This window comes from Fusarium tjaetaba (genome assembly GCF_013396195.1).
Source record: "Fusarium tjaetaba strain NRRL 66243 chromosome Unknown NRRL66243_c0000132, whole genome shotgun sequence".
Taxonomy (NCBI): domain Eukaryota; kingdom Fungi; phylum Ascomycota; class Sordariomycetes; order Hypocreales; family Nectriaceae; genus Fusarium; species Fusarium tjaetaba.
The window spans coordinates 1-27724 of NW_023501328.1; the positions used below are offsets into that span (position 1 = coordinate 1).

At 49.8% G+C, this 27724-nt stretch overlaps 9 protein-coding genes across 9 annotated transcripts; 3 read left to right on the forward strand and 6 right to left on the reverse strand.

The window, feature by feature from the left end:
- Positions 1-932: 932 nt before the first annotated feature.
- On the reverse strand, positions 933-2288 carry FTJAE_6727 (uncharacterized protein; the record flags this gene model as incomplete). Its single annotated transcript, XM_037353369.1, has 3 exons — positions 933-1369; positions 1413-2075; positions 2141-2288. 3 exons carry the CDS (start codon positions 2286-2288, stop codon positions 933-935), a joined length of 1248 nt encoding a protein of 415 aa, XP_037206158.1.
- A 1049-nt stretch (positions 2289-3337) lies between these two features.
- FTJAE_6728 (methyltransferase) lies at positions 3338-6013 on the forward strand (the record flags this gene model as incomplete). The annotated part of the gene is made up of 3 exons (XM_037353370.1): positions 3338-3358; positions 3415-3626; positions 3691-6013. The coding sequence occupies 3 exons, from the start codon at positions 3338-3340 to the stop codon at positions 6011-6013; spliced, it is 2556 nt and encodes an 851-aa protein (XP_037206159.1).
- A 115-nt stretch (positions 6014-6128) lies between these two features.
- Positions 6129-7862, reverse strand: FTJAE_6729 (GTP-binding protein OBG; the record flags this gene model as incomplete). The annotated part of the gene is made up of 1 exon (XM_037353371.1): positions 6129-7862. One exon carries the CDS (start codon positions 7860-7862, stop codon positions 6129-6131), a length of 1734 nt encoding a protein of 577 aa, XP_037206160.1.
- Positions 7863-9870: 2008 nt separating this feature from the next.
- FTJAE_6730 (serine threonine phosphatase) lies at positions 9871-10590 on the forward strand (the record flags this gene model as incomplete). The annotated part of the gene is made up of 2 exons (XM_037353373.1): positions 9871-9998; positions 10056-10590. The coding sequence occupies 2 exons, from the start codon at positions 9871-9873 to the stop codon at positions 10588-10590; spliced, it is 663 nt and encodes a 220-aa protein (XP_037206161.1).
- Positions 10591-11793: 1203 nt separating this feature from the next.
- On the reverse strand, positions 11794-13404 carry FTJAE_6731 (brefeldin A resistance BFR1 (maintenance of normal ploidy); the record flags this gene model as incomplete). Its single annotated transcript, XM_037353374.1, has 3 exons — positions 11794-11916; positions 11974-13128; positions 13258-13404. 3 exons carry the CDS (start codon positions 13402-13404, stop codon positions 11794-11796), a joined length of 1425 nt encoding a protein of 474 aa, XP_037206162.1.
- Positions 13405-14170: 766 nt separating this feature from the next.
- On the forward strand, positions 14171-15043 carry FTJAE_6732 (DNA-directed RNA polymerase chain RPB5; the record flags this gene model as incomplete). Its single annotated transcript, XM_037353375.1, has 3 exons — positions 14171-14266; positions 14368-14450; positions 14512-15043. The coding sequence occupies 3 exons, from the start codon at positions 14171-14173 to the stop codon at positions 15041-15043; spliced, it is 711 nt and encodes a 236-aa protein (XP_037206163.1).
- Positions 15044-15824: 781 nt separating this feature from the next.
- FTJAE_6733 (integral membrane protein PTH11) lies at positions 15825-17448 on the reverse strand (the record flags this gene model as incomplete). The annotated part of the gene is made up of 2 exons (XM_037353376.1): positions 15825-17019; positions 17114-17448. The coding sequence occupies 2 exons, from the start codon at positions 17446-17448 to the stop codon at positions 15825-15827; spliced, it is 1530 nt and encodes a 509-aa protein (XP_037206164.1).
- Positions 17449-21671: 4223 nt separating this feature from the next.
- FTJAE_6734 (tubulin-folding cofactor D (chaperone)) lies at positions 21672-25440 on the reverse strand (the record flags this gene model as incomplete). The annotated part of the gene is made up of 3 exons (XM_037353377.1): positions 21672-22368; positions 22424-25218; positions 25270-25440. The coding sequence occupies 3 exons, from the start codon at positions 25438-25440 to the stop codon at positions 21672-21674; spliced, it is 3663 nt and encodes a 1220-aa protein (XP_037206165.1).
- A 775-nt stretch (positions 25441-26215) lies between these two features.
- Positions 26216-27480, reverse strand: FTJAE_6735 (glycoside hydrolase family 76; the record flags this gene model as incomplete). The annotated part of the gene is made up of 2 exons (XM_037353378.1): positions 26216-27241; positions 27295-27480. The coding sequence occupies 2 exons, from the start codon at positions 27478-27480 to the stop codon at positions 26216-26218; spliced, it is 1212 nt and encodes a 403-aa protein (XP_037206166.1).
- Positions 27481-27724: the final 244 nt, after the last annotated feature.

The window sequence follows — 27724 nt, forward strand, 5'->3', positions numbered from 1 at the left end:
ATCCTAAACTTATACTGAGTTACCTTAGCCTTTTTTGTCATTTAGGATTGAGGTCTTGAGTTTTATTTCCTCCCTAGCTCACGAGGAACATCCTTTCTACAATGGGATCTTTTGCTGCATTTTATCTCCCCTGACGTGACGTGATTTGACTATAGAAATTCCTTGGTAACCCTTGGTCAGCTTTCCGAAACCACCTACACACTCTCTAAATGCCGTTCTGGAGCCACTCAAATGTATTGAGCAACTCGAACCCGAATGTCAGAGACGGAGGAACCCCTATACCTAACGGTACCAGGTCTGTATTGCCAGTCGGTTCGGAGTTTAAATGCTCATCAAGCACACGCTGAATGATTGCTTCGCAGTCTCCACAAACAACTCTGTTTGGCGAACTGGGACCGACCCAGTTCAAGAAAGCAACGAGCAAGCTCAGTTGTTGGACGATGTTGGACCGTGAAAGAGCAGGATTCAAGGGATGAACCCCTAAGAAGGTTGGTCGAAGTAGCTCTTGACAGAGAATGCCTCCTCCTAGTGCTCCGTACGCTACCAGCTATTCATAAAATCAGAATGAATGAATAACTATTGGGGGATGACGATACTCACAAGCCATTCAAAGTTCCGCCGCATAGGCGCAAAACGACTTTTGTGTATCCAGAGCATGACCGTTACTTTGACTAAATCAAAACTAGTTGCAAGTAAAGAGCCATCATCTATGGCGCCATGTGTAAGAAGCAGTCTCTCGACCACAAAGACATCTTTTCGATGAGCGAGATGAAGCAATATTCTTAGATAAAGAACATTCATGTCAAGATGCGGATCATCTAGATCTTCAAACTTGAAAATCAAATGCGAAGGCATTTCGAGAAAAGTTTGCATCACCCGAGCTTTGATATTTCTTTATCCTGTTAGTATATGTCAAAAATTACAGCGACAACCTACTGAAGATATTCAAGCGTGGCATGGGTATCGTTGCCAAGTGCCACTTCTATCACCTCGTCAAAGACATATGCCATCAAGTAGCGAGCCCGTATGTAACTGTTGCTGGAAATCTCACCCTTCGTGTTCCAGCCCCTGTCATCGAGAGCGTTACGCTCTTCTATCAGCGTGTCCTCAGATACCATACAGCTATCTGTCAAATCCAGGGGCGGCACTGATGAGCAATAGCGGCGACTAAGAAGTGGTGGCCTACCAGTAAAGGAGACCTCGGATTTGTCATTTGCAAAGATGTAGCTGTAGAGTAAACGTTTATGTTCGACACAAAATGAAGTCTTTTGGGGCTGTGTTTGTGGCCTCGATGCCTCTCCCGAAGCATGAAGGCCCAAGAAAAGCAGCATAGAAACACATAGACTGTGAGAGTTCCAGTATACAGGGCCTAAAGAGTTAGTGTAAGATACCGGGCTTGATAGTGAACTTACTAGCATCGCCATAAACCATTGTTCCAAGAGCTGCATGTCGTCGACAGAGATCAAGGAGCATATTGTTGCCAGCTGTGAAACGGCGCGCTATCTCAATGCAGTAGTGTATATGATCGTGCGAGAGAACAGATGACCGCTTGCCTTCAACCCACTGAAGCTGACGATGTGTCAGGGTGGATATTGCATCTGAAAGACCTTCGAGATGAGCCCACAGAAGCCCTATCGACTCCCATCGGATGTTTGGCCCACAGAACTGGGCTATCCAGTCATCAAAAGTATCAAAGGTATCGTTGACAGGCTTCGAAGTGTTGCGGCACAGCACATCAGCAACCTGCTCGTCGAAGCATTCACTGCCCTCAAAACTTTGAAAAAGTTGCCGCAGAGACTTAATGATTCTTGATACAGCTGTGTGAGACCAACTCGTGGTGTTCTCAGGACCAGGTTCGTCGTGGAATATCATATGTGCTTCTGGTCGTCCCGGAAGATACAGTAGTACAACAAGGCACATTTGCTGTGTTGGCAAAGGCAAACTGCGTAAACAAACATCATCGCTTCCAGGGCTTGCTGCCTCTGGGCTGGGAAATCCGGAGCCTGTGTCAGAAAGAGACAGACTCTCTCGAGCACCTTGGAAGACCGAGTTGTAGCTTGTAAAACCAAGGTAGCCTGGACTAAATGCGTAGTCTCGGGTCATCGGCTTGGCAGGTTGTGGCGGGAGGCTTGGACTAGACTGAATCGAAGCTTTGACTCGCGATGCTGCGGATGATGCTGTGTAGACACAATTGTCTCCTCTCCTCTGGCATCGCATACAAACAGGTCGCCTGTGATCACAGGCGACTTTGCGTGCACGACATGGATCGCAAGCTTCTGGTCGTCCATTTGGTCGCCGGGACGGTGACGGCATTTAGTGTTCTGCATACAGCGGTGGCAGATTGGAATGAAGGATGAAATGAAGAGGCCAAAGCCATTTAACAACTTGGAAAATACGACCCGAAGATAGCTCTCCAGCCACGACGTTGATATAGAAAATGATGAGGCTCTAAGCGGTTGTCGGAGTCACGATCGACAATTATCGTTCAGCTCTAACCCAATAGACTAGAAAGAAGGCCAGGGTCGGGTCAGCATGAGTGCCGATTTCGGCTTGTAACCAACCAAGGAGCTGGGTTTAATAAACATTCATATCAAATAGTCTACTCACTACATCTCCGCTGGATCCATTAAAGCACCTATTCCTCGTATTTAACTGCCTTTGGCCAAGTGACTGTGGATAGACCGGCAAATTTCAAAACAGTCATTGAGGTCCTGTCATCATGGTCTTCAGACACGATGCTGATAGTCTGAAGCAGGTTTCTGGGGCTATTACCGCGGGATCTTACGAAATTGTCAGAGAGTGAACAAATATATATATGCAATAACGTTGTCCAGAAAAAAGACGTTATTTCCTAATCTTTACCCCGTCACCATAACGGTTATCATGACCAGTTGGGTTGGAACTGAGCAGATAACACTACAAGACACTACAAAATGTTATTTCTCATACATTCAAGCGTTTCCTAAGTTCACATGGTACTTTTCCTTTCAAGATATAAAGTTAAGATTCTATCATTCTCTTTTTCTACATAGTCTAAAGGAGGAAATAAAACTCAGGACCTTTACTCATAAGACTTAGGTAACTTAGTATAGGTATAGGATAAGTTTAGTATAGACTTAGGATACTCTTTGCCAAGTTTATTTTGACACCCGATATTAATGTCTGATGTTTTCTTGCCCCCCAAGGCTAATGTTGTGAAGCTATCACAAACCCACTATAAACCTTGCATACTTTTAGCGTCGCACATGCTAAAAAGTGGCGGGGCCTTTTTTTTAGTCCAAAATTTTTGTCGCATTGAATGTTCTCTCGATTCAACCACTTCAAGACATTTGCGACAATGGGCAAAAAGAGCTTTAGGGTGCGCATACACTTGACGCAACACCCCAATTGTGACCTTTACTGACAACACGACAGGGAAAGAACAGAAGAGGAGGCGGTGGCGGCCGAGGTGGTGGTAACCAGGATAGAGGTGGCTGGAGAGATTATCCTGCCATTCCTAAGGAGAACGAGAAGCTCCAGCGCTTCTATGACACCCTCCTCCAGCTGCCTGAAGAGGAGAAGAACGCCTACTGGGAGGCTCTCAGACGTGAGCTTCCTAACAGCTTCAGATTCTGCGGCTCTAAAGGGTACGTTCTGTCGCAATCGCTCGCGTAACGCGAAATCTGTCTGCTAACCTCGATGTGCTTTCAGTCACGCCCTTCTTGTCAAGAGCCTTCTACAGACCAGATATATCCCCGAGATCGTCAAGATCGAGCATCAAGATGGCCGACCTGTTGAACCTCCCCAGCCTGTGCCCTGGTACCCCGACGAGCTTGCTTGGTGGATGACTACCCCCAAGAACGTCGTTCGCAAGTTCCCTCCCTTCGCCGCATTCCAGAAGTTTCTCGTCTCCGAGACGAGCGTTGGAAACATCAGCCGACAGGAAGTCGTCAGCATGATCCCCCCTATGCTGATGGATCTCCGCCCTGGCATGACCGTACTTGACATGTGTGCTGCTCCTGGAAGCAAGGCGGCGCAACTGCTCGAGATGATTCACCAGGGCGAGGAGGCCCGTGTGCGCAAGGTTCTCCGATCTTATGCTCAGGAAGATGGACTGGATCTTGGTGCCGAGACCGCAGATGAGATTGAGGCCGACCTCGAAGCCGATCCCAGCGACGCTGGACGGGCTACTGGAATGCTTGTCGCCAACGACTCCGATTACAAGCGCGGACACATGCTTGTCCATCAGCTCAAGCGACTTTCTTCCCCTAACCTTCTCGTCACGAACCACGATGCTACCCAATTCCCTTCGATTAGGCTCCCTGCCAAGGATGGCAAGAAGCCAACCTACCTCAAGTTCGATCGCATCCTGGCTGATGTCCCTTGCTCCGGTGACGGAACTCTGCGAAAGAATGCCAACATCTGGAAGGATTGGCAACCCGGAAGCGCTCTCGGCCTGCACCTCACCCAGATTCGAATTTTGGTCCGCGCTCTCCAGCTTCTCAAGGTTGGTGGCCGTGTCGTGTTCTCTACCTGCAGTATGAACCCTGTTGAGAACGAGTCTGTGGTTGTCTCAGCCATTGAGCGATGTGGTGGTCCTGCGAATGTTGAGATTGTCGACTGCAGCAATGAGCTGCCCAACCTGAAGCGATACCCCGGATTGAAGGACTGGAAGATCATGGATAAGAGTGCCCGTATCTGGAGCTCTTGGAAAGAGGTTGAGGACTTTGCCAAGGAGAGCGCCGACGGTGTTATCCCTGGACGAGTCGTTGAGACCATGTTCCCCAGACTTGAGGGTGCTGAATGCGCTGACCTGCCTCTTGAGCGTTGCATGAGAGTCTATCCTCACATGCAAGACACTGGTGGCTTCTTCATCACAGTCTTGGAGAAGAAGTCTGAGTTCAAGGCTAAGAACGAGAACGAGTCGAAGGAGACCAAGCCCGCCAAGACTGAGGAACCCGCTGAGGCCACTCCTGCTGAGAAGGTTGCTGAAGAGGCGCCTGCCAAGGAGACGACCAAGGTGAAGACCGAATCGGAGACTGCTCCTGCTGAAGCTGAAGCTACACCTGCCAAGGCTGAAGACAAGCAGGAGGATGTTGCTATGGCGGATGCGTCTACCAACGGTAGCAAACGACCTCTCGAAACTGAGGATGCTCAAGATCAGCCCGCTAAAAAGGTCAAGACTGAGTCTACTGAGCCCTCAGCTGCTGCTACTCCTGTTGCCCAAGTGGCACAGGAGGGTAGCAAGCCCCGCCGAAACGGCCCCGTCGAGGAGGCTTTCAAGTATCTGGACGTCTCACACCCCACCGTCCAGAACATTAAGGAGTTCTATCATATCTCTAAGCGCTTCCCTGACGATCGGTACATGGTCCGGAACGAGATGGGTGAGCCTGCTAAGGCCATCTATTACACCAGCGCACTCCTCCGCGATATCCTTATCGAGAACGAGGGCCGTGGCATCAAGTTCATCCATGGTGGTGTCCGTATGTACATGAAGCAGGACGCCCCCTCCGCTGATGTATGCAGATGGCGTATTCAGGCTGAGGGTATGCCCATCCTCCAGGGTTACGTCGGCGAGCCCCGTGTTGTGCACCTCCACAATAAGGAGACCTTCCGCAAGCTTCTCATCGAGATGTTCCCTCGCATCAACGATGGCAAGTACGAGCGCTTCGACGAGATCGGCGAGCGCGTCCGAGATATTGGCATGGGTTGCGCTGTTCTTCGCGTTGAGCCTGACGGCACAGACCCCGACTTTAGAGAGCGCATGGCTCTCCCTCTCTGGAAGAGCATCCACTCCCTCAACCTCATGCTTCCCAAGGAGGATCGATCTGCTATGCTACTACGCATCTTTAACGATACATCCCCACTCATCAATATTGCTGCGCAGAAGAACCAGAAGGCTGTCCAAGACGCCAAGGAGGCCGATGCTGGTGATGATGCCAAGGAGGAAGTGGATGTTGCGGATCTTCCTTCGCCCGAGGAGCCAGCAACGGAGCCAGTAGAGGCTGAGGAACAGAAGATGGAAACGGCTTAAAAATGGGTCAATGTACAATTGCTTTATATTGTTTTGGTGTTGTTACAGTTTGAATCATGATCAGGGATGAAATGTTGATACAAATGGTCTAATACAAGATGTTTCCAAACTTCGTCTACTCGTCTAGTAATCCCACAGTCCAGTGTACAATTCTATCTACGCCCTGGCCATTAATTGCGCTCACCGGAATAACAGCACAGTCTTTTGTCCAAGCATCCGTTACTCCGCTTGGATGCGGCTTTTCGCCTTTTGTGACACTATCAAGGTATTGTTTTAATTCCTTGAAGTTTTCTTGTGTCTCTGGCAAGTCAGCCTTGGTTGCAACGACAAACCATGGCTTACCAGCAATCTGTAATCCTGGCTTTGAACTGAAATCCTCTTCATCGTTCGCCATACCTGGGGACAGATTCATAGGACCGTCCATATCCGACGCCACATCCCAGTCAATGCGTGATTCGATTGCGCGATCGGCCTCTTCTTCATCACGCATTTGTGCGTATAATCCAACCTCACGCCAGAGTGACTCCAAAGCCTTGACTGCATTACCAGCAGACAGATCAATGACGAAAGCGAGGACACCAGCGCGTTCGACATGGCGCAAGAAAGCAATGCCTAGGCCACGGTCAAGATGTGCACCTTCAATCAAACCAGGAATATCAGCAATCGTGAATCGAGTGCGTGGTTCGGTGTCGACTGCTTCGGGCAGACCCAGTTGAGCAGGATACCGGCGATAACTCTTGATTACTGGCCGACCAGAATACTTGTCAAGAACAACGGTGCCGATATTGGGCTGCAGCGTTGTGAAGGCCCAGTTGCCCACTCTAGTACGGCTGTTTGTGATGGCCCGAAGGAGGGTACTTTTTCCAGCATTAGGAAGGCCGACGAGGCCGACGTCAGCAAGGAGCTTGAGCTCAAGCTCAATCTTCATGGTAACAGCCTCTTCACCTTTGGTAGCAAACATGGGCCGAGGATGCGCCCTGGATGTGAAGTGGGGGTTTCCCAAACCGCCGATACCTCCAGTTGCGAGAAGGATTGGCTTTGGGGTAGGGCGAGATAAGTCGAGATGGATGGTGGGAGGCGGTTGTTTAAGAAGTCGAGTTCGTTTAGGCAATCGAGGAAAGACGGTTTGTTTGATGTCAGTCTTGGACAGTCCGGGATATAAAAGCCACTTGCGACGCTCAGGATCCTGATCGCCCTCCTCATTCTCCTCTTCGACCTGTTCATCCTCTTCCCCCTCCTCTTCGTAACCCTCCTCGTTCTCTTCTTGCCTCTGCTTTCGCTCCAGAGCAGCCATAAGTTCCTCCTTTCTCTTTTGTTTCTGCTGGGCGCGCCACAAGCGCATATCCATCTCTTCGTCGAGCACCGGATCCTCACGCTCTATTTCACGGACTACTGTTCCCACAGGCACAGTTATAATAATATCCTCTCCTCGTGTTCCACTCTTTGCGCTTCCCTGCCCATGCTTGCCTCGGCCGGCTCGAACAAATCGCTTCCGTGCCAACTTGTGCAGCGAGGTTTCGCCATGCGCCGCTTGAATGTAGACGTTGCCACCGTGACCACCATCACCACCATTGGGAGGGCCCTCAGCAAGGTATGCTTCACGCAAAAAAGAAATACAGCCGTTTCCACCTCTGCCAGCATAAAGAGTTAAGAAAGCTTTGTCCGAGAAACTAGGAGACGCATAGTCGTCCGGAGCAGGGTTTAGTCGGGACTCTGGAAGGTCGTTTATGGTGGAGTTGAAGCGACGTCGGAGAGCTGCTGTGCTGGCGAGAGTGTGTCTTGACAGGAGTATCGAAGGGTAGAGGAATGGTAGGAGTGTCGAAGACACAGCCGGGCACCGCGGAGCCATAATAAAAGAATTGTGCGACAATTCTGGTGCAGAATTGAAGCTGTTATGTTGAATATCTTTTGCTCATGTCTTTCTTACCTTGAGCTTGGTCGAAATTTTGGGGTTGCTGATTAGATAAGGTCCTTGTGAGCCTCTGATTTAAACATGACAGAGCAGATGATGGATGAGATAGACTAGTACAAATACAATTTCCTGAATTAATTTAGTAGGCAAGGCCAGAGTTTCTGTGCAATTATGTTAGCAGGTATACTACCAAGTATTGATTTCTCTCTGGTACTTTGATCTCAGCCAACATGGATTGGATCTTATCATGAAGTGGTTTTCGTGTAAGTCCTAAAAAGGAAAGAGGACTTCAGTGCAGAGCAACCTACCAGTACCATCAACCTACAAGGCAACCGCCGGCTTGGATCCATGCCTCAGGTCTCAGCTAGGACTAACGAAGGAAGGCAGTGCTAAGAGTTTCAAGGCCTATTTCTCTCCTCATCTGATTTCTCCCTTCTCATACTCACTTCGTGATACCTTCAATCTCGTCCCTCCAACATGTCGCAGCAAGTTGCCACTAACTACCTACCTAGGCCATCTCTGTATCACACTCACGGACCTCACTTCCGGCGCTCCATGAAGGAAACGTCCACCCACGCGCTGTGCGAATGCGGATGCGATTTCCAACATACTACCTAGTTTCTGATATTTATGCTCAAGATTGCCGACAACAAAGCCAACGTTTTGAACTCTATTCAGCTCTCTTTCGACGACGCTCCCCTGTCTGTTCGTCTCGCCTCGCCCCGGCGGGATCCTGCAGCTCACCTAGAATGGCTCGTTGCTGGCGTCCATTTCTATTTGACCAGCATTGGGCTAGCCCCAGCTTCCCGAGCTTAACAACAAACGCCAGCCGACGCCAAAATGCGGTGAATCGGTGTTGCAGCAATGGATAAAGCCAGCAGAGCCTCTTGTGTGTCTGTGGTCAGCCTTTCAGTGTTCCCTCGCCGTCTTCGCTACTAGGATTCCTAACGACTGGCCTTACCTTCATTCGTCGACTCTTGATAGATGCTCACTGGCTTACCACCGTCAACCCAACCGATGACCCCATTTGTCACACCTGGCTGTCTCTTGCATTCTTTGAACTTCGCTAGTTGATCCAGCTCTAGTCTCTTCTGCCGTAAATTATTTCACGTCAAGCCTCACTCAAACTTCCTCGGACAACTCTCGTCTTGACTCTTCGTTGACGTCCCACTCACCCCTCCATCTGGCGTACTACCTACTGCTTGTCAACACCACCATTCCTAGCAGAAAGCACATGAGCCGCACAATCACCCAACTACAGTTCGCCGCCATCGACCCCTCCCTTGTACCAGTTCGAAGCCATTGGGCCAGCCTGCATACGATCCGTGGTCCCGCATTCGAGCCACGACTGTAGACGTGGTCGGCCTGCTCTCATTCGATCTCTCCACATAGCTTCCTTCGCTTCCCCACGCGACTTCTTCCATCTCGCTCTTCAGTTTCTCCCTCCATTTCCAGCTTGAGCCCCGAGAGCTGCTGGTGCTTGCAGTGCAGCACACATACGGCTCCAGCGAAACAGCTGCTCGCCTTCCCAAGCTGGTTCTCGACGGGCAAACCAGACCATTTTGCAACCCAGTGTCGTTATCTCCTTACCGCCACGCCGTCAATCGACTTTAACACGGCTCGTGCCTTTTAGCTAGGTCCGTTTTAACTTCTCTGTCATCCTCATCCCTACCTCCTACCTCCCTCCCCATTTCTTGTCTTCTCATTGTTCAATCTCACTGTTGCTGGTCTTCTCTCCCGCACATACAACCCTATGAAAGAAGTCTGCGGGGTTGGAGGGGGATCTCACGTTGTTGTTATGAGTTGACCGTAGATGAATATTGTTTTACTGGCCATCTCTTGCACTACGCTCACCCACTCTAATTCGGTGTAAACCAATTCGCCTGATATCACAGCTAAGATGTTTCCCAGAAGTTATCCCTACAGTGGCAAGTCTATTTTCAGGATGGATCCTGATTGCGCGATATGCCACGCTCCGGCCAACATGGCATGCGAGTGTGAGGCTAAGGGCCTTGACGTTGCTGTCAAACAAGCCGAGGATCGCATGATGCGGTCGATATACAATGAAATACGGTATATAACTTTGCCCTCCCATCACGCTGCGTAGCAGTTCTGACTGTCAATTCATAGTTCTTGGGTCCGAGGGCATGCACAAGACTACATACTTGAATACTTCCGCCTCCTAACTGATCAACGAAAAACTGCCCATGCTGCGCATATGGACCGAATTACTGCCCACGCCTATCACTACTACCACGCACCGCCTCATCCGACACAAGTTGCGGAAGCGCAAGCGTCCCTCAAACGCGGCATTGACGAAGACTGGCAAGCCAGCGTACAACGGTATCCTGAAGTTTTGGAATATTTCTTTGGACTTGTTGAACTCACCCTGCCGGCGGAGGATGAACCAGCTGTAAAGGATCCGCCATTGGGCTCGTTATCAAACTCGCGAAAAGTGAATCGTCGAAGCGGTACTGCCCCCCCTGGTGCCTCTGCTATAGTAGCACCTCCAGGATATCGTGGTGATCCAGGCCAGATGCATCCACAGGAGCCTCCCATGCCCCGACCCGATCGCCGAACTCCCGGCCCTCAAATGAGGCGGCCTAATTTTGGGGCTATCCCGCCGCCAATGCCGGGTGCCTATAATTTCCCTCCTCCATACTAAGCGACTACAAATGGCCAATACGTTAATTGTGAGCATCTATCCAGGTGCTGAGTATGCTACAAAAAATCCATATTACGATTTCTACGAACATCACGACCATTGCATAACTAGGCCGTGGAGTATTACCGGCCTAGCAGACCACGGTGGCACCATTACTGGGGATTTTGAAGTTTGGGCTGACGTTGCCATTTGTGTTTGAGTAGAAGCTTTCCTGTCTGGCATTTTTTCTTTGGAGTAACTGGGGTAAACAAAGTTTGGCGATTTTGTCTGTATCTGAAATTACAAATACCACGCCACTGAAGGCAAAATTATGAACGACACCACAACTTACTTTGCCTTTTTGACATGCACCACGGCGAACAAAGCCATGTCTTGGTTGGACGTGTGGGAAACGGTGCGAAAGAGGGGCACGCATCCGAGGCAGTCAAGGTCATGGCGATAGGTCGAAGGATGTGAGCTAGGTTATGCAAGCTCATGCCGGCGTTTTCAACACATCATCTGCTGCAGTAAGACGACACTCTACTGTGCATACATCGTTACATGACCAGGTCTTGGCCGACTGCATACACGCATGCACACAACAGGAAAAACAAGCAGAGAAGTGTAGACCCAAAGAGGCACAGTAGTATATGCCCGACCCCAGGCTCAGCCCAACTAAAACTTCGATGCAGATTTACATGAGCTCATCACGTCTGAGCAAATCTGTCTATGAGCGGCAATAAGCAATTAACCCGACCCTAGGGTTTAGATCTACAGGGAACCCGATAACCGAGTCTCGAGTCACGCAACTCTAAATGATAATAGATGCAATGCATCAACAAGTTGAACCAACTTTTTGTCATTTTCCTTGCGCATGACTTTAATAAGAAACTGCGCCTAATTACAAAAACAGCACAAAAAAGCGCTTTTTAGATTCGAGCATGTGGCGTTGAAAGAGGGGGAGAAGGGATGTATGAAGCAGGAAGTAACTCGGGCAATAAAGTTGGTGGGCAAGACAACTTTGAATAACGTTTGATATAAGCTCAACGTTTGATTCGGTATGCCGAGTAGGCGCCGGAAGAATCCAACAGATCGGATAGGACGAGGACAATAATATCAACTAGGGCGAGGTAGAGAGCGCGCAGGGGGAAGTTGTAAGCCCAAGGAGCATCGACGGTATGGGATATTACCGACGAGCAATCGATGTTGCCATAAGAAGGAAGTTTACGACTCCTGCTTATCAGTAATAGAAGTCTCCTTCAGGTCAGCAGTTGTCTGCTCAACCTTGTCGCCATTAGCCTCAGCGGCCTCGAGTTCGGCAATCTCCTTCTTAGCCTTCTCAATGTTCTGAAATAGTAATTAGCATAGTCTCTTCACAGGCGCTTTATGAGATTGATGACTTACACGCTGCGTCTGGGCATCCTGGTCCTTCTTCCAGAAATCGAGCTTGGCACGGACCTTCTCAGCAACAGCAGGGATATCGGCAGCACTCATGGGAGGGTCGATACCCATGGCAGCACAGTCCTCGACCACAGCTGGGGGAACGTTGAACTTGTTCGATGAGCCGCCGTGAGCAGTCTTCTTGCCCTTCTTACCCTTCTTCACCGCAGGGGCGTACTCCTCATCACGGTCTTCCTTGCGAAGGAGTTTGGTACCCTTGAGGCCAGACTCGTCAACGCTTCGTTGGGCCTGAGCACCGAGACCCGTATCGGCCATCAGAGGGCCCTTCTCAACCTTGTGGTTAGGATCGAGAAACTGGAGCAGGCTGTGGGCGCGACGGATCTCGTCTAGGTAGGCAGGGTCGCTGGCATCACCCAGACGACGCTCAGCCTCAGCCTTCTTTCGCTCTTGGTGGTAGCGCTCCTGCTCAGCCCTTTGCTTCTCACGGTAACGCTCTCGAGCCTCACGGTCGTAGGCCTGATATGCCTTCTTCTGTCCGTAATAGTCATCCTTGAGCTTACGGATGGCGGTGTACTTTTCCTGTTGTTCGGCCTGGAGCTTGGAGCGCTCATCACGGAGACTGGAAAGACCCTTGTAAGCTTCGTCCTGCTCGGCCTTGATAGCATCGATCTCGGCCTGGATCTTGTTATACTGGTCGGAGAGAGCCTTTTGCTCAGGGTCGTCCATGCTATCCTTGATCTCCTTAATCTTGGCGCGGAGGTCATCGATCTGCTTCTGGGAATCGTCAAGCTGTCCGAAGTTCTTGCGCATCTTACGGAGACTGGAGATGTCTGACAAAGCCTTCTTTTCGTCCACCAGCTTCATGGTGCCGGAGTTGACCTGCTTGTCCAGACTAGCAATCTGGCGGTCGAGGTCCTCGAGGCTCTTGAAGGGAACCTTGCTCTTCGCAGCCTTTTGCTCATTGATTCGGCTTCGAACTTGCTCATCGAGACGCTTGATCTGGTCGAGCTTAGTAGAACGGGCGTTCTTTCCGCCAGCCTGCTTCTGTCGAATCTCGTTGGCCTGAGCAATGAGCTCTTGTCGTCGCTTTTGGGTAGGGTTGGGCTGGTCCTTGTTCTTGTTGGGCATAGCAATCTCGATCTTAGCCTTAACAGCGGCCTAGAAGAGCATAATTGTTAGTTGATGTCGACTCCAATAGATAGTTCCAGCTCATGTGGCCACAGATGTGAAATCTGGATCGATCCAAGCCACATTTTCAAAAGGATGGGGGGTTGAGCAAGATCTTACCAGACGGTCCATTGAAGCCTTGTGCTCCTTCTCAGCCTTTGCGAGCTCCTGCTTAAAGAGATTCTCATCGGGCTTGGGAGGTCGAACATTAGCTTGCTTGTCGGCCTTGTCCGCCGCAGGAGCGGGAGAGGTAGCGGTTTCGGCCATTGCGATGAGAGGAGAGTACAAAGACGAGAACCAAGATGAATCAAGTGGAAGACAAGGAACCAGGAGCGAAATTGCTCGAGGATAAGTGCAAGTGCGAGGCTTAAATTGAGCAAAGTTCGACACGTGTTGTCGAAAAGGAGGGAAAAAAAGACGACGACCCCAGAATAAAGCTAAGGTAAGGTGTAGGTAGGTAGTGCAAATGTAGTCTCGGCCAGTGGAATTCTATCACCTTCTGCTTCTGAGGTAAAGTTCTGGACCCGTGTCTCTTGCTGTGAATTCTCAGGGCAGGCCCGTGCGCCCCTGAGCTGTCTCTCTTTCCATTGTCGGGCTCCCGTCGCTCAGTATTACTGTACAGGCAACTCACTCTCTGGACTCTCTTTTTGCTCCTTCTAGGGGTGCCCCTCCCTTGGGACTCGGGTCCTTCCCCTAGCGTAGCGTTCGCTGGAAAGACCACTGAGCTTCACTGGCGCGTCCCAGGTCCAGGGTTCGTTCCCGCCCCACCTTCCATGATCAGTACCTACCTAGGTACTGTACTCACCCTCTCACTGTGGCTGATGCAGGGATAAGTGGCGGTGCGTGGCGTCTATCAGAATCACATGACCCTTTCAGTGCTCTGACCCGCTCAAAGAAGTTTGGACTTTTGCGGCGACGATGCAAGGCTGAACGAAACATTTTTGACGACGCTCGCGATTCCGATCTTTTCTTTTTGCCTTTGTTATCTCGACCACCAACACCACATCTCGAATCGCATCTCACACTCGCTACCATGGATATCGATCACGTTCCCACCGACGCCAGGTCCAAGGAGGTTGTTCGTCTTTGGCGAGCATGGAGGACTGTCCATGAGATGGTCGCGGACCGAGTACGTTTGTCCTAACAGCCCTATTGCAGACTTTAGAGAAGCGCGCACCACTTCCGACTGTGTAGCTTTTCTGTAATAAGCATACGACTGACATTTAAAAGGAATACGAGCTCGCTGAAGAGGAAGTCAAGATCTCTCTCGACCGCTTCCGCGACGAATACTGCAACCCCGACGGTTCCATCAAGTAAGACCGGCTATACTTGCGACGTCACAAAGAAACCATGGAACTAACAGCCCGAATACAGCCGCGCCAAGCTTCAATTCTCGGCGCGTCCCAGCGAGAACATGATCCGCAAGAACACACCTCCCGTGACAGCAGCCAACCCCAACCCCAACCCCGGCGCCGACTGCGGTCCTGTCTGGGTTGAGTTCCTAGCTGATAAGACTTTCGGCGTCAACCAGATCCGACAGTTTGCCAAATATGTGATCACGAACAACTACAAGACCGGCATCATGGTAACACACGTTCCTCTCTCGCCCGCCGCCCGCAAGACTCTCCAGAGTGTCGAGTCCGTCGCTAAGATCGAGTGCTTCCTCGAGGATGATCTTCTTGTCAACATTACCCACCATGAGCTTGTTCCTAAGCACGTCTTGCTCTCCCGCGAGGAGAAGCTCGCTCTTCTCAAGCGCTATCGCCTCAAGGAGACCCAACTACCACGCATTTTGCAAAAGGACCCTGTCGCTCGTTACTTGGGTTTGAAGCGGGGCCAAGTTGTCAAGATTATCCGAAACAGTGAAACAGCTGGTCGTTATGCCAGTTATAGATTGTGTGTATAGATGAACAGTTATGGACGGGGCAGTCTTGAGAGATCGATTCGAAGATAAGAGCTGTTGGATCGAGAGGTATGGAAAGGGTCCTGGTACGAGGACGGAGGCGTCGCACTGCACTTGAAATTCTAAAAAAGCTGGCGTTTCAGGGGTTCTATGTATATTGTGCGTTGCCGCGGCAAAGCCAATGAAGGAATATAAAGCATTTACGAGAGTTACTCTTTGCCCTTTGCTCTGTGTACCTAGATGCGAGGCTTGTGAATACCTTAATTATAGTCTTGTTCTTCTAAAGTAACGGATGCCACCAGAGCTTTGAAGTATCGTGTAACCTTGCCAGCGTTGTGTCTCAAATAGGTGATCGTGTTGTGCGACCATTCAGGATATTCTTAAGTATTGAACAAATCATGTCAATGCCATTAAACGTTAACTTGGCGTTTGCCGGGTATATGTAACCAATAACCATGTCATCCTGACACACAACCATAAAAATCCCAAACATTTCATAGTGCAAACCGCGATAGTTGCGCGGATGCTTGATTTCCAAATCCTGCCTCATATTGAGACTTCGCATATACCCAAGTAAAAGATCCCTGCCTGCGCATTACTCCTGTCCTGCCAACCAAAAATACATTCAGAGCCTGTAGCATAAACGCCCCAGGCCGTATATAGCTCTTCCAAGCCAGGCCAAATAAATCCCGTACAAAAATCGCTGTTGTCGTGAGGTAGTCGCAAGTGAAAATGTCAAGATATCGTCAAAGGTGATCATAGATAATACCAAAGTTGATGGCCGCTAGTTTAGAAGGCCACCTGGGTCCCTTAGCTCCGCCACGGGCGGACCTTGCAAATCGTGCCGTGACTCCTGTCGGGATTGCGGTATCGGCTGCAATTCCGTTCCTCGAGCCTTGGACCTGGAACGACTTGACCTTGAATTCATAGGTCCAAAGAGACCACCGAGGTCTTGGAGCAAAGCAGTTGAACCTCGACGAAAGCCTCCGGATCCTGCTGGTAGTGAAGGTGCCGGGGGCGAATGCGATTGTGAAGAGTCTTCCTTAGATGACGCACGACTGTTTGCTCGAAGGCTCCCAGAACTCTCGGGGGGCACATCAAGCAAACCACCAACGTCGAAAAAAGAAACTCTCCTTGGTGCTATGCCGTTCTCACTTTTCGACTGAGAGAGAGGGTCGTGTTGTATCAGGGAATCATCGCTGTGCTCTGCATTACTGCGTTGTCTCTGAGGAAATTGCCAGCGCTCGAGGTCTTGATCCAGTTTGCGAAGAAGAGGGGCCGGGGTGTATTGCAGAGCACCGTTCTCGCTCGAGTTATCAGGCTGATCCTGAAGCTCTGGGTCAACCGTCATACCAACGTCCCGTACAAGGTCTTCATCGCTTCCCCAATGTCGGTGCAAAGTCGGGCGGCGAAGGTTGAGTGAAGGATCGAGGGATTCGGCCACCGATGAACGGCGGAACTTTTGCTTCTTCAGGCCGCGATCACGCACGAAAGATCCCAACACGAGCGAGTTTGCCGCAGCCGTGGCAAAAAGAAGCTCAACCGACGCCAAAAGCGATCGATACTGCTGACGACCGTGATCATCAATGATATGAGGTACCCGATAAAGAGTGACCCCAACAACAGATAGACTGAGGGAGAAGAGAAGCACAAGCTGTATCTTCCTCTTGATTGTCATTCCGCTTGTCACAATGATCGGAATTGGGAAAATGACGAGCAATAAGTCAGTGACCACGTTGCAGACTGCCATCGTGAGAAGCTGCACGTATCCTTGACGGCATTGGCCACCAGGATCGGGCACAACCTGCCAATAGTGACTGTAAGGGCGGCATTCGACAAAATCACTGATGACAACCGCAATGAAAGTAGCAACGAGGATTATTCGAATGACGTATAAAGACGTCTGCCATGATCGTTCCCACGTCGCTCGAGTCAATCGGTGAAGGAACTCGAGAACTGCAAACTTAAGTACCCAAAGGCTATGACTAGTCAGCGTCAAGTTCTATATTCGCGTTGTCCTTTGAAAGAATGCGGACGGTGAGCAATATTCAAATGAATGAGAGCGGTACATACGTTGCAGCGTAGAAAATCCGACTAGCCAGCACAAGGCCGCTACCGATGGCTTTTTGACGTAATTGAAGATCAGTAAGCTCAACACCATCGAATTGAGCATTGTTAGTTCCATATATAAGAATAAAATGAACGCATGCCATGCGAGCATACAGAGGGATCAAAGCTAGGGCCGCAACACGATCTTCAGTGAACAGCCGCTCGGTACGGATAAAGCGGCCTGCAAGCCGCAGAAGAATGATGAGGGTACAGAATGATGTGGCCCACCAGCAAACAAGGAGGGTCGGTTTATCGAATTTGAATTCGCGAAGAGTTGGAGGTTCTGAATAGAGAGCCATTCTTGCGTCCCCTGTCCGCGCCCGTCGTCCTCCGCAGAGGGCTCGACGAGCGAGGTAGTGATTAAACGACGAAGGTTAGAGCTTGGCCGGGCGTATCGATATGGTCGTGGTGGGTGGTCGAATATGTCGTGGTAGGGTACCAGGAGTCGACCTTGAAGTGTTTTGGTGATTTACCTCAACATAAGGCCGCCAGCGGTGGCACTCGAGTGGTGGTATTATCGATTCAACGGGAGAAGAATGCATGAAAATCGTAGACTCGTCGCTTCGTGGAAATCGGTATCAGCTTGATATATCGACTATAATCGTGATAGTCGGTAAAAACCAGGAGCGACGCCTTTTGAACAACTATGGATCAAGCTTGGAGCTATTATTCAAATATGCAATCGTGGAGAGACCAATCCAGAACCAAGGTAAATGCGAAATATCGTGAGTGATGCAGGTCCAGGATGCATTGGCGGATTACTTCGCAGTTGGTCGAAGGATGAACCAGCAGGCCGCGGCCAGGTAGGGAAGAGACCTGAAGGTAGTATTAAGACAGCAGAGTAAATGAGAAAGCAGCAGGTCAAGATAAGAGGAAGAGTGGAGGCAGACAAGGTGCGGCTGGTCTCAAGATATTGCGGAGGCGAGCGAATGTGGGCGAATCGACTTATCCCGGTTGGCCATCCGGAAGGCACAGTCAGTTCCTGTAGCGTTGATGGGCGAGTCTTGCGATTGCGCAGCGTACACTCACACGAGCCTATCGCCCCCAAGCCCATGGTCCGTCATCAGCGACCCTGTGCGTCCTTGGAGGGAGGGGCGTTGGCCACAACCATGTGGAGTTCCAGAATCGAAATGGGCCAGACAGACATAACGAGACAGGGGGGGTAATCAAGCATCCAAAGCACCGGTCGTCTTTGGCTTTTGCTCCACTAGTGCTGGGGCTGGACCGATGAGCATTTTAGGGTCCTGATGCAGGATCTTTCAGCTAGCGCGCTTGGGGTTCAAACATTTTGGACCTTCGGCAGCTGGCTCAATGGCGACTCAAGATGTTGGTTATACGAGTATGATAATATGAAAACTTTCTAAGCCTGATGATTAATCTCTGAGGTGCAATCGAGTCTGCAGACAAGACCAACAATAACCACGGGTGCCGAGTCTATGGCATCAAGGACGTCGAGTCTTGGCATCCGCATTGAGACAACGATTGGGGTTGGGCAGTCAAGCCAAGACAGAGAAGGAGGGAGAATGACAGCCTAGTGAATAAATGGCTTAGGCGGCCCAGCAGCCAACGATGCTGTACCGTGTTAACGCCAACAGCCGGAAGCTAATAATAATAAGAGAAATCAAAAATTGATTGCGCAGCTGAATATCGACTTCGCATAGCACCTCAGGTGGCTTCCACCAAGTCGCTGGGTGCTACTGATGTGGACGGCCGAGTCATAATATGGTAGCACACGAAACATAGACGCCAAGGAGGGCATCAAGCTCTTGCCAACGAGCAGACATGTTCTTTCGGGGTGCCATGCTGATATTGGTGAGCATGGCGAAACATGAGGATATCCTTGATAAGTAGTTTAATGGCTGACCTGTCGTCGGCGTGGTTGCGCAATATTGGCAGTGAAGCATCATTGATGTCGAAGGTCCCCTTCTCATTGAGGTGATAACTCTTCAGGATTTTGGTTACTAGTTTCAAATTGCAAGGTTCCCAGCCCTTTCGCGTCTCCTGGAAAGCAGGACTAGCAAGTCAGCCACCAGGCTTGGTGGCAGTACTGAACTCGAGGAATCCAAACTACCTAGTCATGAGGCAGGCTGTCAAGTACACAATGAACTCAACCGCGCACAGGTTCCTTAACGGCCTTGTGGCTTCCTCGTGGTGAGTGGATTGCGGTTCCGTTGTCGGTCACCAAGCCGGGTAATAAACACAACCGTAACCGTGGCCGAGCCGCCGAGGTCTGCCATTTTCACCAGTCGAGGTTGGCTACTAGCTCGCTGTTTTGTCAACGAGAGATTGCTTTAAGCTTGACAAGGGTTCGATGGTGACAGAATGCAACAGCATCGGTCTGGATTCAACAGCGATTTCACGTGTCTAGTACGGAATTGCCCGATACGTGAAAGGAGCAGCGGAAAGGTGTTACCATCCTGCTGTTGTGGCTGGACGCGATTCCATTTCGCTTATCACGGCGCCCAGGTTTGGCTTCCGCTGACTGGCTGCAGCCATTCCGTTGTGGGAGTACTTGATCATGAGCTGTTCTTCTGCATTGGCATTGCCGTATCCGATGTGATAGTGACATCTTTGGGAGACTTGAGTTAGCTGGCCCGATGCTGAAAAGCGGGCAAAACAGGCCGTCCAATATGAAGCTCGCATTTCCCCCGGGTTTAGACGTTGAAACAAGGGTCCAATCGAGCAGCCAGCCGCCCATCAAGGAAGGACATGTCACATCACGCGACAACGTGGTTGCCAGAATTGATAAGAGAGGCATATGACCCCCCACGCACATTCAGACCGTCCTACTGGGACTCTTGGAATGATGTGGTAGGTTCATGTGAAAGTCAAGCAATTTCGTGGTTGAGAAGAAGCATCTCGAGACTTGAGTCGAGTTGACATTTTAACCGTGCGCGTTAGAGTTTATTAGGTAGCGAAGGCCGTGCTTGCCACTACATACTTCCTGATTACCACATTCAAGGAAGGCAGATTGGGTCCAAGTGGGATTCGTAGCTGTTTCCTCATCTTTGCAAGCCAAGCTCTCAGAACCTCAGGCATCGAGGATCTCTGTCTCACAACCCCAGAATCAAATATGGAGAGCCAAGGCCATCTCGAGTCTTCCAAGGATGTGAGGTAGGCACACTCACATCAAAGTGAAGATACGAAATTGTGGGTGATTGTAATAACCCGCACGGATTAATATCCACACATCTTTCTCCTTATCTGCAGAACTCCACATCTCACGATACATGTATCAGCCTTATCTCTCTCTCCCCAACTTTGACCGTTGGCCTCATCTCACTCGCCTCTATCGTCTCTCTAGCGCAGCTCTGGCTTCGACGCCTATAATCCTGTGCGGAGCAAACACGCCATGTTCGTCTCGTCTATTTACATGATATCCACAACGAAGCTTCAGGTTGAGCTAGCTAGCTAGCTAGAAATAGTAGCCAAAATAATGGGCTAATCTCATGGAACTACCCCTGAATATTGCAGCAACGGTTCCTATCCAGTTTTGGAGCAAGTATCGGTCATAAAGACCTGCCAAAACCACCATTCCCGGCCCGATTCCGCTGTCTTCTAGTTTGGGTGCCCAGTCAGTAACACGGCGATATTGTACTCCGTAACAGCTTCGGACTTGCATGACCTTGAAACAGGAAATCTCTCCTCCATACAATGTCGAAATCGGTTAAGCTCTGTTATGGTTTCATAGACCTGCGCAACGAGCTCAATGCTAGATTCAAAGCCACGAACTCGTCAATGCTTGAGTCAATACCCTTTATCTTGATCAAAGCCCCTCAGTATCAAAACACATCAGCAACTTCATTCAGTCAGCCATAGTTAGCTTAACGGATGTACGGATACAGTTTCTGCCCATTCCTCCAGGCTAGTGGCCTTAACTCCCATTATTAGCTGCCCTTCAGCTTGTTCCCCTCGGTCCCGAGACGCTAATGAAATAACTACCAATGTATCTCCTTTCACCACTTCAACCCTATCACACTGGCTGGTATTTACGTGAGATCATGATCAAGAACGTTCTTCGCGGGCGTTCTGAGACATCTAGTGGCTTTTCTAGAACATCGGTAGAAACATGGCGCAAATCAATATTGTCTTGTTTCAATAGCCCGAGGTCGGCTGAACTTTGACGAGTCGGTCACTGGCTTGACTGGGCAATTCGTCAACCAAGACAGTGCCGTGGCTTTTGCACTACTATTGGAGCCACCAAGCTCCATGCAGCACCATGCATAGTTTTGCAACAATCCTGGTCTCACAAATCATTTGACTGGCGGTTTTCATTAGGGGCTTGCTAATGGATGGCTGTTGGTTAACTGACCTTCCTCTCTGGGTCACAACGATTCAACAAGTCTGACGCCTACCAACTCTCTTTTGTTCGGTAGATATCGGCTTTTGACTTTTGCAATGATATTCAGCCTTGTAATCGCGGGTCGATCAGGAACCAAAGCTCAAGCCGCGCAGCCACTGCGACTCTGCTGCACCTCCTCAAGCATTATTGAGCTGCCTTATTTGGATACAGTTCTGAAAACTAGCCCAACCTCAGTTCTTCAACCGCAGTCTTGATCTGCGGTTTCCCGGCTTGGCCCCAGTCTATACCCTTCAACTTCTGTGCGATTTCCTCCTCTTCTTCAAGCACACCCCAGAGACCATCAACTACCATGCTCCTGACCTTGGGCCAGGGATGATGCAGCAAAGCACCCAAGCGTTTCCTAGCTTCTTGGACACCTGTCTCAGCGTCTTCCAGGCCAGCCATTGACGCAATACCGCAATAGACTTTGGTGCAGGCTTCGAGCTTTCGGACGTTTCCTGTTTTGTAACTCGCCTTCTGTGTCTGCAAGCACAAGTTACGAAGGTTGACGCTGCTCTTCTGGAAGAGGTGCATCTGGAAAAGGAATGCAATGATTTCTAGGGTCGGCACGATCACCCTATCCTGGCCCTGTCGGGACTTAAGATTCTGTAACATCGCATGACAGATAAGGTCTAGGTTCTCGTGGTTGGCCTCGCAGAAATCGCAGAGCGCTGCTCGGCTAGCAATGACAAGGTCCTCGTTGCCCGTGTCTGCAGATCCTACAAACCCAGACATGAGTTCTGTGACCCATTTCTCTGTGTTTCCTTTAGCCATATCGCCAAGCAATGGGTGAAGACAACCGCCCGCCTGAAGCTTAAGGAGATTCTCGAAGTAGGCCCTGGAAGAGAAAGTGAGTTCGCGGAAGTGCTTCGCGTAGCTAAGAGAAGTTAATTGTTTGTTTCGGTATCTGGCCTCGAAATCTTGGCACGTACCCGTTTTCTAGAACCAATGCAACCGCGGCCTGAGCTTCAGGTCGCACGCGGTCGAGTTTCTCTGCAGCAAGACGAAGGACACTGAAAAATAGAGCCTGCACGGAAGCCTCCTCCCATTCGCCATGGACAATTGTATCATCAAGCTTATGCCACAAGGTTTTCACGGCTCTCAGAGCGTGCACACGGACGTGCGATCCAACATCTCCTCGGGCATTCGTAGTATAATCGTTTAAACCCTCAGCGATCAATTGTAGAAAAGTCAGAGGCTTGTTATGCAGAACATTGCTTTGAGCCAAGCTTTGCAAGATGGCGACACGAGTCTCAACTTCGCTATCCCATGTCCAACGCTCTAGGATCGCCTGACAGGCCACATCCTCGGACGAGCTTACCAGAGGCTGCGCGACTGTAAGTGCAGAAAAGTAACCAGTCCCATGTACTGAAGTTCTACTTGTTGGGCGACGTTGGACAGTTTCTGCCCATCCACTCAGGAGTGCCTCCCTGTCAATGGGTTTAGAAAGAATGAGAAGAACTAACGATGCAGCAGCAGTTGGCTCAATTGTTCCCTGCTCGCTGCGGTTCAACCAAGTTGGGATAATGGCGCGTAATGCCGAGATCAGTCGTGCTACCATCGCACTTCGGTCCTTATCGCACGAATCGAGTGCAGATACGAGACCCAAATAGCCTGACACATTCCCGGGATGAAGGAGCTCTTGGCCTGGACAAAAAGCTTGCTGTGAATCAGCGCCCAGAACCGAAACTTGTAAAATAGGCAATGCTGAAACGACTAGGCGGCTTGCGGCTTCAGCGAGCAGTTCCGGTTTTCGATAAGCTGTTGACTGTAGGTTCTCCAACGCCCCTGAGACCGTTGATAGTATTTCGTCAATCAACACCAGGCTATTCTTTTCTGCGCTCGGGCTAAATAAGGCAGGGAATTTATCCAGGACAGAGGCAAAGCATAGCAACAGACCGTGTCTCTCTTCAACTTGACGAGGTTGAAGCGTTTTGAGGCGATCAGTCAGCAGTTGAATAATGCTTTTGAACCGTGCAAGAGAGTCTCCGGATTTGGTGTCCGATAATTCATAGGTAAGGACTCCGAAGGTGGCACCAGATACGCGTCTTGAAGCGGCGTCAAGGTCGCCGATACCTCTCCAGCCTAGGAGGGTGTCGATAATCGCCTCGCCATACTGGCTTGCAAGGCGAGTCGCGTTTACGGCAACCTCTTCGATTGCTCTGGAACGTCGTGCAACAGCGTGGTAATCAACAGTCTGCACCACCCAAATACCCTGCTCAACAGTGTCTGGATGCCGCCCAACAAGTTCTTGCAAAGCAGCCGATGCACCACGTCTGATGTTTCCCGCAGGGTCCAGAGAAGCAGTCACAACAAGCTCTGTTGCAAGGACTTGGAGGATCGAGCTTGTTGCTGGATGAGCTTTGGCTGCAAATACGGAGTGTGTAGGAATCGCTAGAAGCTCAGAGCTCGCGTATCGGCGGGCTAGTGCCCAAATACCAAAACAAGCAGCATCTCGCACATTGGTTCCAACACTACCTCCAGACATGCTTCGCTGCTCGAATGACAGACCAAGAAGTAGAGCATGGATGATATCAGATAATTGTTCAGTGGGCGGTGATCTTCGATAGAGTAAGTGTGATAGTGTGAGCATGAGCCCATGCCATTCGAGGTTATTCACAGCAGACAAGTCTCTGACTGGTTTGCCCCCAGCGGGTTTTGTCCAGAGGACATTTCGGTTCAGTGATTCAAGGACAGCCTCGACAACCTGAGAAGCCATATCGGGATCTAATTTCAAAGTGATGATACTCAAAGACTTGCTTGCTGCAAACCGTACTGGTGTATCGTTGTCAGATACAGATTCAAGTAGATACCCAATAGCTGTCTCTGTAAGCTCAGTGCTGGCGATATCTTGTGGTGTCTGGCGAAGGCGCAGAACGACCACAGATCGAATGACCTTCAGAATCATTTTCCTTGCCAAGGCTAACGATATGACCGCTTTAGACAGCGCATTTTCGCCAGTGGATATTTCGTGGATAGCATAGAAGATAGTCGAAAGATATGGATTCATGTCAGATGTATCTGACGATGCGCGCAACACACCAGCTAGGAACGATAAAACTCCTAGATAGAAGTATGTTTTTTGTAGCGTTTGGTCCTTTTTCGGGCGCAGAGAAGCAAGGGACCAGTTTATGAGGCTTTTGAGGACGCCAAGCTGCTGCATATCGCGACGAATAGACATTCTCACTAGCAGAGCCTTTGCAGCGTCCCTTTCCTTTCCTGGAGTACCAAGGTACTTGATAGCAAGAGGAATCACACGTACAGTAATGGCAGGAAGATTCTCAGGCCAGATCAGGCCTGGGATCTCTGGCACTGTAACATCTTGCAAGTCGACGGAAGAAATGGTGGAGAGGTCAAAGGGAGCCAGCAAGAGATGCGAAAGCCACAAAAGAACAACATAGCGTTCCTCCCACGACCATTTTCCAAGGGCAACGTCATCAACAGATGCTTGCTCAGACTCTTCAATGGCAGAGAGGAGCAACTCTAGATACTTGGCTTCGACATTGAGAAAACGCACAATGACCTTTTCGCCGCGGATCTTGCAAAATGTGTATATGATTTTGCATATGGCAAACTCAACTGAGACCAAGAGCTTAGAGCGAGATGAGAGTGTTTTCCCACGATGGCGAGTTTGGAGGTGCTTGAGAAACGCCTCAGCTAGGAGGGGAATCCACTTGGGCAGGTAGGGGTCCAACAGCTGAGGAAGTTCTTGGAATGGATCTAGGAGCTGAAGAAGAGAGTGAGTATATATACTATTGGTATAAAAAAGATGACATACGGTATTGGTAAGTCGGAATATCTCCTTTGCGCGCACCCGCGAGCGTACTCTTGTGCCGCCATGGCCATCCGGCTTCCAGAGGAAATTTGGCAGGGAGCGGTCAAAGTCTCCCAGAAGATCCGCCGAGATCTTCTGGAGCTTGATATCGAAATCTGCTTCTGGTGCGTCCATTTCTGTAGGAGGAACAGGGCCATACAATCAGATTGCTTGAGCTTTTGTTATAAGGACTGAAGTTGCTACTTGAACATGCTGTGCGAGGGTAGGCAACGAGTTAACGAGATGAGCGGGTCCAAGTTTTGGATGGTAGTGATTCGAGGAGGATGGAGCTGAACCAATAGTAATGAGCCTGATTCTCATGAACTATCTCAACTTGAATTAAAGGTTTGCTATGGCTTTTCTGGGTCGTACATTGGTTGTAAAGAATGAGAGCTGTTGTAAATTGGTGCATCAAAAGCTCACCGTCCTTGATTCAGTACAGTGCGGGCAATGATCGTGGCGAGTCATACTGTACACCACTGAAGAGCAATTTGAGCCTCAACTCGCACTTCATGAACGCAATCATACAAATTCAATCACTCCGATGTTGCGTAAGGGGCCCAAAGCTCAATAGATGCTCTCAATTTTATGGTGTCGTCATACTTTGCGAACTGATTATGTTTACAGTTATCAAGAATGTCTAAGGCGCCTGTCTGTCTGTCTATGAGCGCCTCAAGCCCCCATATCTTCTCTTAAATAGCTCCAGCTACCTGTCTGTCCTCCAAATCCTCTAAAGGGGTATCAACCATTAACAAATAAGATAAACCAGGAGTCACAGACCCTATCTTGTCTGATGCTCGTAAGCCGTGTTCCTCTATGCCCAATGAAATAACCCAGGTTCGCCAATAAATCCAATCCCTTGTTTGTTCTTTTGCCCGTACATGACGCCCAGTCTTTTTCCCGCTCTAAATCATAAGTTTGAAACTGCGATCGCTGCTACTATAGCATCCAAAGCACTGCTGTGCGAGGGGCCAGTGGCATCAATGTAAGGCCCGGCCCAAGAAACGCCCAGCTTGTTGTCTTTGCTGCGGCTCTTCCTCCAAATGGAGATGGCGTTCTTGGTGATAAAGCGACGATACAAGGGCTTTGGTGAAACAGTGTGCAAGTATCGGAGGTTTCTGACAAAGATACCTTTGAACTGCTGTCCGTCTGCACCACAGTGACCCTCCTTGGTCTCACAACCGTCACTCTCGACAAGGATACCATCTTTGTTGGTAAGTTCCTTGATAGCAGCATAGGCGATCTTGTGTGCTTTGTCGGTATAAGCGTCGTCTCCTGTGGCAAGCGAAAGTTCGACGAGAGCGCCCAGAATGACTCCTTGGTTGTAACTCCAAGTCTGAAGACCGTTATTCTTGCATTCGCCGTTCAACCCATCGTTAATAAGTCCCTTCTCGTTGATCATGCCACTGTCGGAGAACCAGTTCCACTGCTTCTTGGCTATGTCGAGGTATGTGCTATTCTTTGAAACACGTCGTGCTAACGAAGCAGCAGTTGCGAGATATAGTTCGTTTGCAATTGCATTGACGTAGCCTGAGCCATCTTCTCCCTCCTTCTTCCACCTTATACCGCCACCGCAAGGTGTGTTTGTGCCGGTCTGCATGTCGTTGAAGATGTCGATAGCAGCCTCGAGATACTGGTCATTGCCAGTTGCATCTGATGCTCTGATCCATGCCAGAGCCCACCAGCCTTCGTCGTCGTAAAACTCGTTGAGGAAGTCGTCGAAACCACGCTTTCCCAAGAAGCCTCGCTTCATCATACAGCCTGAGCTGGAGTCTATACAGTAAGAAGAGGCAACGAGGCCGTTTGTCATTGTTTTCATGGTATGGACCGTTGTCTTTTGAGCGTTTTCGTAGGTTGTGGCGAGAACCCCTCCAATATTTAACTTGTTGGCTTCTTCGAGACGTAGAGTTGAGAAATCAGAGAGCGTGGTTATGATCTAGTTGTTGTTAGTTTTGTGTCTAGTATAAGAGACTCTAGACATAGACTGACATTTGCACTCGACCACCAAGCATTATCCCACACACCAGTGGCAGAATTGTAGAATTCTTCATTTAGAACTTGGATAGCAGTAACTGCCTTTTCAGTATATGTGGTGACGCCTCGAGCTTGAGTTGAAGGTTTGACTGAAGTAACGAAAGTCGTCCCGGTAAATAGATCCGCCCAGGGGATATGCATATTGAAAGAATGAAAGTTAAGGAGACAAGGGATTTGATGGCATTGAGGAAGGAGAAAGCAATATCAGAAATGAATAGAACTTTTAATAACTCTCAGAGTTTGAATGAATCAGAGAAGAGGCGTGAAATGAAATGAAGCAACAGCTCGGGTATAAGATATGAGAAGGGATCAGGAGATCTATATAGCTACCTACGTACAAACAAGAAGATCAAACTTTTTGCCCTCAAGTGGATGCCTCTTTGTC